Raw genomic sequence first — 12,100 nt, 5'->3', positions numbered from 1 at the left:
TTTGCCATTCTTCGATTTCAAATGCAAAATGTCAGAGACGGATGAACAAACACCGACTTGCAATCTCCTCACCATGACTCGTTCTATCGCAAAGCATTCTGTATCGGTAATCAAGAACAGCCAGCTATCAGCTCAATTCCACGGCTGAAGCTTTCCTCCGTTCTGCAAAGTGTACGTCCGGCCTTGGAGCCAGGAGCTCTCTGCGGCTTTCTGATCATACGCAACCGTGTACCCCTGGTCCTTGAGGCGTCCAAGATCCCCACCAACGACTGACAGACCTCGGACGAACGAGTTCTTTGCTACGATCCAGGTGCTTGTATCGTCAATCTGCACTGTCAAGCCCCCACGATTATTGATGAGAGATGCATTGGCGGAGCCCTGCCACGTGCTGTTGGCCAGAAGATTGACAGTGACGGTACAACCACCCCGGGTGACGATATCTCCGGAAATGCCTTCCGAGCCCATCAGCGTCAGGGAAGAGTTGGAAGAGATTGGACTCCCGCTCCAAAGCTGCGGCTCGACCCTCTCAAGGTCCCGGGATGCTGTGTTCGTATCCGCCAGAAGCAGAATTCCTGAAGGATTGTATATCCTTGCATTCATTAGAATGATCTCGGCGGAAAATGTTGCCAGGTAAAAGGCCGGGCCCTCGCGGACCGTCAGATTGAGGGACGTCGCCTCCAACGTGCCGGCATCATGTTGAGCCGTAATGGACCAATCGAAGAACAGGAAACCACTGATTGTTCCCGAAGTGATGGTTGAACCGTTTAGATGTACATACTGAGGCCCCTCCATGATTATGGCAGGGGACGCGTCGGCCCAACCGGTCAGATTGGATGACATGGTTCGCCCTAGTGAGTAAATCAATGGCGACCCCGGGTTGGTAGTGTGGGCGACGCCCCCACGGCTGTTGATGTTGAGGCCCGCGAGGGTAGGTGATCGGTAGCCACCCGAGCAATGGCGGAGATTGGTGACATCCAAATTGGCACCCCGGATGGCAAAAAGACCAATGGCTCCCGGGCCGCTACTGTACACTTGGGGTGCCTCCAGGGTGACCGTCGTCCCAGCTCCAGTTGCATACAGGTTGATTGCGCCATTGTGGGTTTCGATGCGACCAGAGAACCGTAGTGTTGATCTTTCGCCCTTCTCAAAGTCAGGCATCTAGTAAGATTACGCAAGGCCCGAGGATACTATAGATCTTACGACAAGAATGGCACTATTATAACCTGTTCCGAGGGACCGTGGCAAGTCTTCAGGTGCTCCAGTCTTTTGCACATCAGCCTGCAGTAAGTCTACAATGACTCCCGTCATGTAGAGCACGCTGGTCTGCTCCAGACTAGTCACATAAGACCTGCCAGTCTCTGAAGTCTGGGGCTGGTCGAAGATTCTCTGAGCAACAACTATACTCGCATGTGTTAGTTAACGACATTACGGGCTCCTACACCGCTCGTGGAATATATCGGAAAGAATGCATTGGGTATCACTGACTAGGCTTTTCTTCCGTCGTTGCTGGAACATAGTTTGGCCGGATCATGTTGTCGTCAAACCATTTCGAGGCAAGGACCCCAGGATCTAGACACGGATCTTGATCCTCGGGGATCGGATTCTGTGCTCTGCATGTTAGAGTTAACACGCCAATAGTGAAGGTTAGGGAAGCTCGGAAGCCCATGATGGATTCTCCCACTGTGGTGAATTGTGGTCAAGTCAGAAAAGTCAACATTCATCTCGGGGTGATTCTGGTATGAAATGGACCGAAATATCGCTCAGAGAGGATCTGAATGATCCTGACATCGCCTAGAACTCCTGTCAAATTTCAATCTAAGACAATGCCGGTCAAGTCCAACGAAAGACAGGCATGGATTCTGGAACTATCAACCGAGCAGATGAGAGCACTGGAGGTGGAGCCAACCTGTGATACACTTGAAGCTGAGGTGACTGTACTGTACACAGTGAGACGCTTGGTAATTCACTACCTCTAAACTTGGTTCATAAGTAACAATGTCTGGTAGATTTTCCTCGACAGTCAATGATAGTTCTTCTCACTCGTTGTAGCGTATCTGTTGACCAAAATCAGGACATAACAGGGTACACAAGCGTACTGTCCATGCCGACATGCTTTAGACGAGGACATGTCAATGATTTTGAGGAGGATATACATACCAAGCGGCTTCATCTCCCAGTCCGCGACACAAGCCTGTTTCTAACCCTCTCACCATGCTGAATGATTCCAGAACAGAACGAACCACTCTGAGACATGGGAATCGAGTGTGATGAAATTAAAGAAAAACTTCGACAGCCAACTCCAGCCGAACAATGTGAGACATCCAGCAAGCTACCCTTCGTCTGAGTTACCTGTCATCCATTCTTGTCTCGCAAATGTGATGGGTCTGGATGTCATTCCAAGACCTCCGCATCAACCCCTTCACTCCCATCACGCGGACCCATGTACATAATGTCGTGAAATATTTGCACCCAGTTGCCTTCCTCTCTACGCCACCAGTACTGCACCTTGACCAAAAGGTCTTCTTCCCTGTCTGTTCCATGACCTGGCGATTCATCCCAAAGATCAACCCTCAATCCCACCCACCCCTCTCTTCTGGCCTTCTGTTCGACTTCCGACGCTGAAGAGAAGCCGGCAGGAGCAGTCTGCTCGTCGGCGCCGAACTCAAACTCCTCTTTTTCGAGTGGTCGTATCGTATAATATCCCTTCTTCGCTGGCTTTCCACTTGACCCCGATGCCCCGTTTTCGTCTTTGGGTGCATACTCGTGCAGGTAGCGCACGATTGTCTCACGATTGTGCGCAGCAAACGAGGGGTTTGGGCGACAAATTTGGTAGCAAGATGGAGAAAAAAAGATCCCTTTCGCATCGATATCCGCGGTATGTCTATACGAAGCGTAGATCGCCTTCAAATGATTGACAAGGTCCGCGGTACTCATTTGTGAAGCCATAAGAGCCTGTTGATAAAGTGTCGTCGATGTTAGAATAGACTTTCTTCAGGCAACTAATGTTGATGATGATGGGAGCTTTGGACAGACCAGGCTCTTTAAGTTTATCCCCGTCAATCCACATCGCATCCCCGCCGCCAGTCTTTGACCAGCTGAAGTCAGCATTTAGCGCCATGCAGATTGAGTCAACCACACGGCTTTAGAATGTGTTCTGTCAGATTTTGCTGCCAATTGCTGAGGGGTTGAGATCAATAGCGTCATAATGACCGTGTCTAGATACAGTTCAATTCGTCCCATTCATTTGCTTCAACCCTTCCTGCCAGCAAAATAACATTCTTAGCCGACGAGTGCGATTTCTTGAGCTTTCTCAAGCCTGAAGGGCCCATGATCTTGACACAATGTTTGCGTTGATCGCTAATTCGAAGACCCGATTTCGGTCCAGCTGACTCTTCCACGAGACAGGGGAACCTTTGATCGGGGTTGTCTAGAACACCTCTCATACCTGCAGCTGAATCAAAGACAGCAAGCGACGAGTCACCCGCTCCAAACATCTTGGTGCCCTCATCTCAGCCGATACCATGGAACAGACTGTTCATCAGCCAATCGTTGCCGAGGATCCTACACGTTTTGATCAGCGCAGTTTGCCGTGACGAGGAAGTTGTCACACGGCGTTGGTTCTACTTAAATCGATGAGACACACTAAACAATACTCTTTGTAGAGTCGGGCGGCCTCAAAGGAGTCAAAACTTAGAAAAGTTCAGTCGATATCACCGGGATACAAGGGCATCTCTAGACTGGACCTTGTTGTTCATAAACTTTACTGATTTCTTTCTCACGGAGTATTGCTACAATCTCAAGAGAATAAGGCAGCTAGCCAAAATAATAAGCCGAAAGCTGACCAGTCAGCCTGTATTGTACGAAGAACAATACCACCCGATAAGCAACCCTGACTTTAATTGACAGGCAAGCACAATGGCACCAATGAATAGTACAGGTGACTGGTATCCAAGGTCCGCAGCCGGCGCCGAGTTGAGGGCCGAGCGCCGGGCGGACTGCTCCGCACCCCTTGCTCGTTCAGATCTCGGATCTGGCCCACAGACGGAGATGGAAATTTGTGCACACATCCCTGCTCGGTCTCCTCGGAGGCCGATACTACACTCCCACCGACGGGATGTCACTGAGTCCAGGCAATGGCGACCGAGGAGTCCGAAGGAGATTCCACGACTCTTGCCCCAATAACTCGACACAGCTTGAGGCAGCTGCATTCAAGCCCGAATAGCTGACATGGACTCAAGGGCAACTGCGGTAAGCAAAGATCGATTGTGGTCCTACTTAAGTACATATCTAACAGAAATGTGTCTAGTGTGACTTATGCCGGTTGCGCAAAGTAAGTGGACGTGTTGCAATGATTCCAAAATGAGACGCAGCAATGTTCTAGGGGCACAAATTTCTGCATCAGTGTCTCTGTCTCTGTGATCAACACCAATCATTAACAGCCACTCTAATAGGTTCGATGTGACAAAAGCGTACCTTGCTTCAACTGTCGACAGTCGTCACAGGACTGCACATTCACTGGCGCTGGTCAGAAGCCCAAGGTTCCTCGCCAGAGGGTTCATGTATCCCTGCAGTAGTGTGTTTCCCGATCAACCCTTTCCTTCCCTCGCAGCATCTTTCAGGCTAATAGGCTCGCAGCGAGGAGAAGATTGACCTTTTGGATAAACGCTTAGCCAATATTGAGTCCTTGCTGCTCAAACAACAACACAGTGCGGCGTCAACACAATGCTCATGCTCGGGGCTGACCCCTGAAAAGGCCCCTTCAGAAGTGCCGCTCTCCGTAAAGGATACACCTCACGTCGCCACAGAATATGATGCAGGAGATGAAGCTCCGCCGGTTGAAGGCCCCTCCTCACTGAGGTTCCAGATGGCAGCAACAAGAAGACTCACAGAAAGTGCGGCCATTGAGTTGGGTACCTCATGCTACGTGAATGCCGTTGCTAGTGCGCATAGAGTCGCGGGATCTCAGAGTCCAGCAGGACCTGTCCAACGACACTTAGCCCAGAAGCCCGTAAGTTACCGAAACATGCCTCTGCCGCCAATAGCCGCTGTCGTTGGTGTGCTTAGACAACTGAAAGGTACGTGGATCAACTTGTATCTTGTGTCAAAGTCATTGTCCAAAGTCCTTTGCTAAGGATTGTGAGTTGATAGACAACCCTCCCAGCAGTTTCTTTGTTTTGAGGTGTTTTCTCCCATGTTCGGACTTCATTGACCTCTGCCGGAACGTCTACTTCTCCGTCGACGACTATACTGCCATTGACTTCATTATAGTGAACTCGGGCCTGCATTCTCTTTTCACAGAGTATTTTTGCCCTCCCAGTGTGGAACAGTCTGAGCCTCGGAAACAGTCTCTCGCCTGGGGGGCAATGTGCAGGAATGCTCTCACGGCCGCAGTAGCAACGATAGATGCCGGTTTATCTGCAAAAGCCAAAAACGTACAAGCATTGATCCTCGGCGTATGTCAAGCCATCATATGTTGACCTTGTTCCACACTAACAACCCAGACAACGCACGCCATCGAGATGGCAAAACCGTGGCTGGCATGGAGGTTGATATGCTTCGCAGCGCAGCTTTGCATGGCTGCAGGCTTTCATGACGAGAGTCTTATTGTTGCTGATGACGAAAGTACGAGAAACGTCAAAGCCTTGTTGTTCTGGCACGTCTACGGGTTGGAAAAGAGTATTGCCTTGCGCGTGGGCAGAGCCTCCATGATTAGAGACTCTGATATTGACATACCCAAGGGGCTCAATCTGGTCTGTCTACCAAGGCTGTGGGATAAAGTTGTGCCGTTCTGGGTCGAGAATGCCTCAATTCACAGCAAAATTTACGATCTGCTCTACAGTCGAAGCGCACAGCTTGTCTCCCAGGAAGACTTATCCGAGCGAGCAGATAGCCTGCTTGCTGATCTCAATTTGATAGAGCCCGTTAATCTGGTATGTACGACCGTGGAGCTTGTTACTCAGTTCAAGTATGATGATGGTAACGTACAATCAGGTCAACTCAAGGATTTCCCCTGCCAATAGTACCGAACCAACGACGAAGTTGGATGATGTCCTTGCGATATCCGCTAAAGTCATGTACTATACGACAGGAACTCTGATATGCAGGGCAAGAACTTCTCGAGCTTCTGTGCCATCTTTCTCACCGGACTGCTTGGCATATGCACGCTCGACAATTGACGCCCATCTTGAGTGCGTCCCCTTGATGAGCGGCGACTTACATATTGTGAATCTCTACCTCCATTGGTAAGCCCAATACCACTATTCATGCCGATTTTCTAGATCATCCTTTGTGGAGTTGACAGGTGCCATTGTGTATTCAGGAGACTACTCCAAACCCCTTTTATTCCACTCCTGGTGGTATTTTGCCACATAGTCGAGACTCAAGATTCGAGCGACGCGCAACGACTCAAATGCTTTGCAGACAGCCTTGAGCATGGGGCCGATCTATCACCTTCTGCAAAGGACTTTTATGACATTACTCGACAGCTCTATATGATTGCACAAAAGCACATCCAGACAAGCAGCGAGCAAGATTGGGCGTCTGTCCCGTCTCTGTCAACCCTGGGGCTCACCCAATTTTATCCGGCTAATGCTATGGCGGGCAATTATCATTTGGCGGCTGAACACGGGCAGTCTAACCAGGACATGGAGATGATGTTTGGTGGGGAGCAGGTCATGGGCTTCTTCTAGTCGGATTTCACCAGGCTATCCCAGCTCGAGGCTTGCGGCTGGGTGCGAGATCAACGATAGACACATAGAGTCGAGTACCATACTATTGTACTGGTTTTGTAACAAACAGAATGAAAATCTCCTAGAAGAAAAGATAACCGAACTTTTGAATCAAGAAGACTTACGATTGGGATCGCGTAAAAGCGAACGATCTATCTCCGTCGGGAGGGGCGGGCCAAAAGAGTCTTCGGTCCCCGAGAGCCCCGAAACCTACGAGATCCCGTGTCCGCGACAGCTGCACATCCCACTGCTAAACTCGGGGCAGACCATGTTAACGGAAGCTGCCGAGTTGAATTTCTAAGCTAGTTGGTCATGGCCTGCTCAGATTCTTGCGCTTCCGAAATCTTGTCCTTAATCTCCGGTTCATGACGCTGCTAGCCACAATACTGCCATGTGACGGACGCCTTGGCGTTGTCCGAAGAGCGAGATGAGTCTTCACTCTTGGCATGAGCAAGACTCTTGATACACGCCGTAATTGATCCATAAACATATATAGGACGAAAACTTCGAACAGTGTGGAGAGACTGAATTTTCCGGGCCCCTTCGCCATCACTGAGGAAAGGTTTTGTTTGTTGAAAGTAAGATAACGAAAGATAAGACCAATATGGCTGTGGCAATTGCTGGCGGAATCAGCGGCCCTGGCCGTGATCTTGTTGAAGCTATTTCGGCCCAAGGAACCCATGAGGTTATCGTGCTGACGAGAAAGGTACTTATCAACAAGACAATGGTCCATGCATTTTAGCAATAAGACTCAATACTAACAGTCATGTTCTCACCTAGGTCTCAGGACAACCCGGAGGCGCAGCCCCGAATGTTCGCTTCGTGGCTGTAGACTATTCTGATATTGATTCTCTCACGGCCGTCCTTGAAAAATACAATGTCGACACCCTAATTTCAACAGTTTACAACATTACCAGGGAAAGCCAGTCAGAGTTAAATCTCGTCGCAGCTGCTGAGAGATCGAAGACAACGAGGAGGTTCATACCAAGCCATTTCGGCATCCCTTACCTACCCGAATATGGAGTCTCAACCTTTCCCCCTTACCTTGCATCGTCGCCAATCTAGGGGACCGCATCAACTCACTCATAAACATCACTCAGATCTGCGTAACACCTAGGGCCTGGGCGTCAATATCTCCTATTATTAGAAAGAAGACGGCCATTACGAAGATGAAGTTGATCTCACTGGGGCGAGTGACTTTCGGACACTTCCGCGACCACTTACTTACCCGACTTATGCTGCCCTGCCTCCTACCTCGAACAAATGGCGTTCTTTGTCAACACCGCTATCAACGCTGCGTCGATCCCTGAGTCAGAGGATAGTCCCACCCTCTTTGACCACACGTTTGGCATTGCTTGCTTCAATTTCGCCCTTTTTCAGAGTGTCAGTTCACATTCCAAGAGCTACCCACCCCATTGACGACAGGACCGTTTACAACGGTCTTGTCCAAGTCGCAGAAGGCATCAAAGGTAATTCCAAAATTCTTTTTTGGGTCACAAATCAAAGCTAACTTTTGCAGGGCAACAAGCTCTCCATCGCTGATGACTCGACATGATCTCGAGACCGCTTATGTCAATACTTGTACGACACAGGGAAGAAGCTCACAGAGGCCAACTGCTGTCAGAGTCTAGAAGATGAATTACTGAAATCTGCCCTTCCCTCGAGGTGTACGACCAGCGCTCTATATATGCCTGCGCTGCTCCTTTGTTGCTTGGTCCCCCTCCTCATGCCCCTTAAGCTATCCCTTAACCGGCGAGGCCTGACAGCTTAGAGGAATCAATCGCGATCCTGCAAGGACTTGTTTAGATTGTAATCGAAAAGATGCAACAGAGCTTCATTTTCCCCTTCGGGCCCTTCGGGTTAGATTGTGCACGTGGTTATGCGCAATTTGGGATGGCTCCCGTCGTAAGCTCAAGAAAGATTTCCCAAAAATCGAGCCTACGCCCGTACAAGACCTTGTAGACGGCAACTGAAGGTCACAGTGGTGGAGCTCAAGACATGAAGCGAGAGATCAAACAACCTCAACTGGTCTCAAATCATTGGATTCTTGTACTATGGAGGATGTTTGTCTCGTTCAAATCTAATGAAGACCTTGTAAGCCGCAGTCTTTGCGGTCTTCCGGAGCTCCGACGAGTCGCAGAGATGGGGAAGTCCGTCTCAATGATTACATGTAAACTGGTCGAGGCCATGTCGCTTGCAATCGCTGAAGCTTCATTGACAAAATTCTCTGTCACCTCCCGTTAGCCACATCTTAGCTGCAGAAGCGTGAGCTTACATAGGATGTGTACGTAGGGAATCAAGCCCAGAGGTATTGGAGACAGCAACGTTGTTTATTCCACCATTAACTAATATTCTATGTAAACTCTCTTTCATCGTTATTTTTGCCATTGTTTCTTTCTATGTTTCCTCGCATGCAACCGGACACGGGAGAAAGACGCGCAGCCGATCATGAGGTAGGATCGGGCACGGCTCATAAACGGCGCCGGAACGGAGCCGGCGATTAGAGCGGAGATCGGGGTTGCGGACATATCGGCCGGTAAACTCTCATTCTCCTGCTGACATGCAGTATGCCAGGATTAGACTTTCGCTTCAAACCCAGCGTAATTCCCATTAAACAACCTTTTTCAGCGTGAATCCCACCTGCACAGTCCTCGCCGCGATAAAAACACCAACCGCCGCCAGCATCGAGAAGCCGCAGAACAGCTGAAGCCCAAGATAGTTGGTGCCTCCTTGCGACGCGACAATGGCGCCGGCAATAGGGCTACCAGCCAAGGCTCCAAAGGACTGAACGGCGAACGCGGTTCCGGTGCGAACGCCAATTTGTCTAATGTCGGAGATTTGGGCAATGCAGGCCGGGCCTAGTGAGATGAAGCCGCCGGAGGAGAAGCCGAAGATGATGAGGAAGACGATGATTGCGGCGTTGCTCTTTCCTGGGATCCAGAGGCCGAGACAGAAGATTGCGCTGATAAAGGTAATGCAGATCATTACGTTGTACCGACCGACTTTGTCGGCGACAATGCCGGGAACGATGCGACCGAGGATGCTACGCGTTGTTAGTACCATGGTATAGATAATGATGGCGATAGATGCTTACCTGACAGCGTTCATGATGGGCAAAAGGTAAATGACGAGGTTCTCATCCATACCTTGCGCACGCGCTTGGAGGATGACAAAGTTGAAAGGCAAAAACATGCCGAGGAAGAAGAGGAATAATGCGCATACTGTGATAGCCATGGGCGGCTCACGCAGACCATCGACGTATTCTTTGAAGACGAATGGGCGCGGGCGAGGCGGCAGCCGAGACTTGACTGTCAGACACGCGATACCGAGCAAGAACAGAAACAGGAATGCCACGGCGCGGATGGCCCAGGGAAAGCCGACCTGGGGAATCATCTTGGACATCATGATGGGTAGGATGACGCCGCCGAGCGAGGAGCCGGAGACCATGATGCCAAATGCGGCTGCGCGTCTCCTGAAGAACCACGAGGTCACGGACGACATGCAGGCGTTGAAGCAGGCGCTCGAGCCGATGGACGAGACGAGACTCTGGGCAAGGATGAACTGGTAGTACTGCGTTGACAGCGAGGTCATCATCAGACCGAAGACGTAGACGACGGTACCGCAGTAGAGGAGGTACTTGGGGCCGAATGTGTCATACAAACGGCCAAACTAGAGCGAATCGTCAGCGATCGAGACAGCGGCGAAGAGGCTCTCCGAGGGAAACTTACAATGACGCCCATAAAGGTCATTACCCAGACCTGCAGACTGGTGATCCACGCGACAGTCGACGAAGGATACGAGCTGAGGGGACCAGACACATAATACGCCTGGAAGACGCCGACGCAGTTGATCAACCCAAAAGTACAGAACAACGCGCACCACCCTCCAAAGACGACAAGCCAAGCCTGGGCGCCGCCGTCGGGAAAGTCAGCCGGGTTCATCCCCGGCGGCGGGCCGGCCGCGGGCGGTGCCGGTGCATCACCACCGACCGGGCCATCGGTCTTGGCATCTTGCGTTGCTGTCGCGTGCGCCAAGCCGCCCTTTTCGAGATCGGCCTCGACGACGTTGGTGGGTTCTGGGTAGATGTTGGCCTCGGTGTCGCGCTGCTGCGAGGGAATGCGATCTAGGGATTGGCGGGCGGAGGAGGAGGACTCGTAGGGGATGTGGTCCGACTTTTCTGGGTCTGCGGGCGCGGTGGACCTGTCCATGACGGTTGACGAGTTGGACGATGTTGAGAGGGCGTGTTGAGAGCGCGGCATGGCCGTGGATTCTGGGGTTGAACTGGTGTTGTTGCGACTGTTTTCCTCAGCGGACTTTTGTGACACGGACGGGTTGCCGCTTCGTATTGGTTTGTATTGCTCCCTTTCTCGATATTTTCTCTCAAGTGGCTTCGAGTGAAGCGTCGATGGCCAGCGCCGCCTTTCAGTCCGTGGACGCAGATCTTGTTGGCGAAAAGTTCCTTGATGAGATTAGAAAAGAAACTCCCTTGGGCCCCTTGGGTGCGAGCAATGCTTGTGGGGCGAACTATCGCGTCGTTTCGTATCGTCGGTGAATAGCTCAACGAGATTGCTTGCTTCTTGGTCGGCTAAACATGGGACTATATCAAGTAGTCCAAGGTAATACCAGCACGATCAGTAGCAGCAGTTCGTGTTGTTCTTATTCTTTGGGGCCCTGCCTATATCCGAATGAAGAAAGTATTTCCACACTCCACGACAAGTTCCATGGTGCGGCTCAAGTGACGGACAATTATTAATCGAACATAGACATGGAATCAACAAACGTTGGCATAAGCTCCTCTCGCGCAGTTCTCGCCCTTCAAGCGCAAAGAAACAAGATTGTTTTGGGGGGTTAGACTCGGAGAATGCAGAAGACTCCAGACAAACCCATGTTCGGTTCTAAACGCCATGCCCTTCTGGATCACCGCAATTCTGGATACCAAGATCCTGGGGAGGGGTAGGCGACCCTTAGCTTAGCGGGCCGGATATAACAAGCGACTTACCGGCCGAAGGTCCCTTTGTCCACTCGAGAAATGTGAAAACCTAAGCCGTTAGGCAGAGAATGGGAAAAGGTTGGACTGCTTGCTTCCAAGCGGCTCAACTAAGGTATGGCCAGCTGTTGTGGTGACGAATGTTCTTGGGTAGTCATCTCTTAGCTTTGTGAGCTTGTCGCCTGTCGCAGTGTCATTTGGGAGTCTCGCGGTGGGAACGTGCGCTTGTGATTCACGGAAACGAATATCGGCCGCTAGGTCAGTCGCTTTTACCCCGTCTTAGATCGATCAACCAGTGCGGTTTCAACTTTCAAGTGAGCGAGGAGAACTTGGTTGCTGATCTTCGCTTAGCGTTTGGAGAGTCGGTGAGGCTTCATCCCATTTA

General features: G+C 50.8%; 5 protein-coding genes across 5 annotated transcripts; 2 read left to right on the top strand and 3 right to left on the bottom strand.

The window, feature by feature from the left end:
- Positions 1–132: 132 nt before the first annotated feature.
- On the bottom strand, positions 133–1,666 carry CCOS01_15019 (uncharacterized protein; the record flags this gene model as incomplete). The annotated part of the gene is made up of 3 exons (XM_060463161.1): positions 133–1,140; positions 1,201–1,397; positions 1,486–1,666. 3 exons carry the CDS (start codon positions 1,664–1,666, stop codon positions 133–135), a joined length of 1,386 nt encoding a protein of 461 aa, XP_060306346.1.
- Positions 1,667–2,391: 725 nt separating this feature from the next.
- CCOS01_15018 (uncharacterized protein) lies at positions 2,392–3,067 on the bottom strand (the record flags this gene model as incomplete). The annotated part of the gene is made up of 2 exons (XM_060463160.1): positions 2,392–2,881; positions 2,931–3,067. 2 exons carry the CDS (start codon positions 3,065–3,067, stop codon positions 2,392–2,394), a joined length of 627 nt encoding a protein of 208 aa, XP_060306345.1.
- Positions 3,068–4,227: 1,160 nt separating this feature from the next.
- Positions 4,228–6,689, top strand: CCOS01_15017 (fungal specific transcription factor; the record flags this gene model as incomplete). The annotated part of the gene is made up of 7 exons (XM_060463159.1): positions 4,228–4,248; positions 4,307–4,330; positions 4,452–4,573; positions 4,708–5,008; positions 5,502–5,930; positions 6,190–6,242; positions 6,320–6,689. 7 exons carry the CDS (start codon positions 4,228–4,230, stop codon positions 6,687–6,689), a joined length of 1,320 nt encoding a protein of 439 aa, XP_060306344.1.
- A 643-nt stretch (positions 6,690–7,332) lies between these two features.
- On the top strand, positions 7,333–7,793 carry CCOS01_15016 (uncharacterized protein; the record flags this gene model as incomplete). Its single annotated transcript, XM_060463158.1, has 2 exons — positions 7,333–7,434; positions 7,509–7,793. The coding sequence occupies 2 exons, from the start codon at positions 7,333–7,335 to the stop codon at positions 7,791–7,793; spliced, it is 387 nt and encodes a 128-aa protein (XP_060306343.1).
- Positions 7,794–9,338: 1,545 nt separating this feature from the next.
- On the bottom strand, positions 9,339–10,987 carry CCOS01_15015 (major facilitator superfamily transporter; the record flags this gene model as incomplete). The annotated part of the gene is made up of 3 exons (XM_060463157.1): positions 9,339–9,771; positions 9,823–10,397; positions 10,457–10,987. The coding sequence occupies 3 exons, from the start codon at positions 10,985–10,987 to the stop codon at positions 9,339–9,341; spliced, it is 1,539 nt and encodes a 512-aa protein (XP_060306342.1).
- Between the last annotated feature and the right edge of the window lie 1,113 nt (positions 10,988–12,100).

The sequence above is a fragment of the Colletotrichum costaricense genome (genome assembly GCF_030867565.1).
Source record: "Colletotrichum costaricense strain IMI 309622 chromosome Unknown Scaffold_22.1, whole genome shotgun sequence".
Classification (NCBI taxonomy): domain Eukaryota; kingdom Fungi; phylum Ascomycota; class Sordariomycetes; order Glomerellales; family Glomerellaceae; genus Colletotrichum; species Colletotrichum costaricense.
The sequence above is the reverse complement of the archived record's forward strand: the minus strand, read 5'-3'. Positions and strand labels throughout refer to the sequence as shown.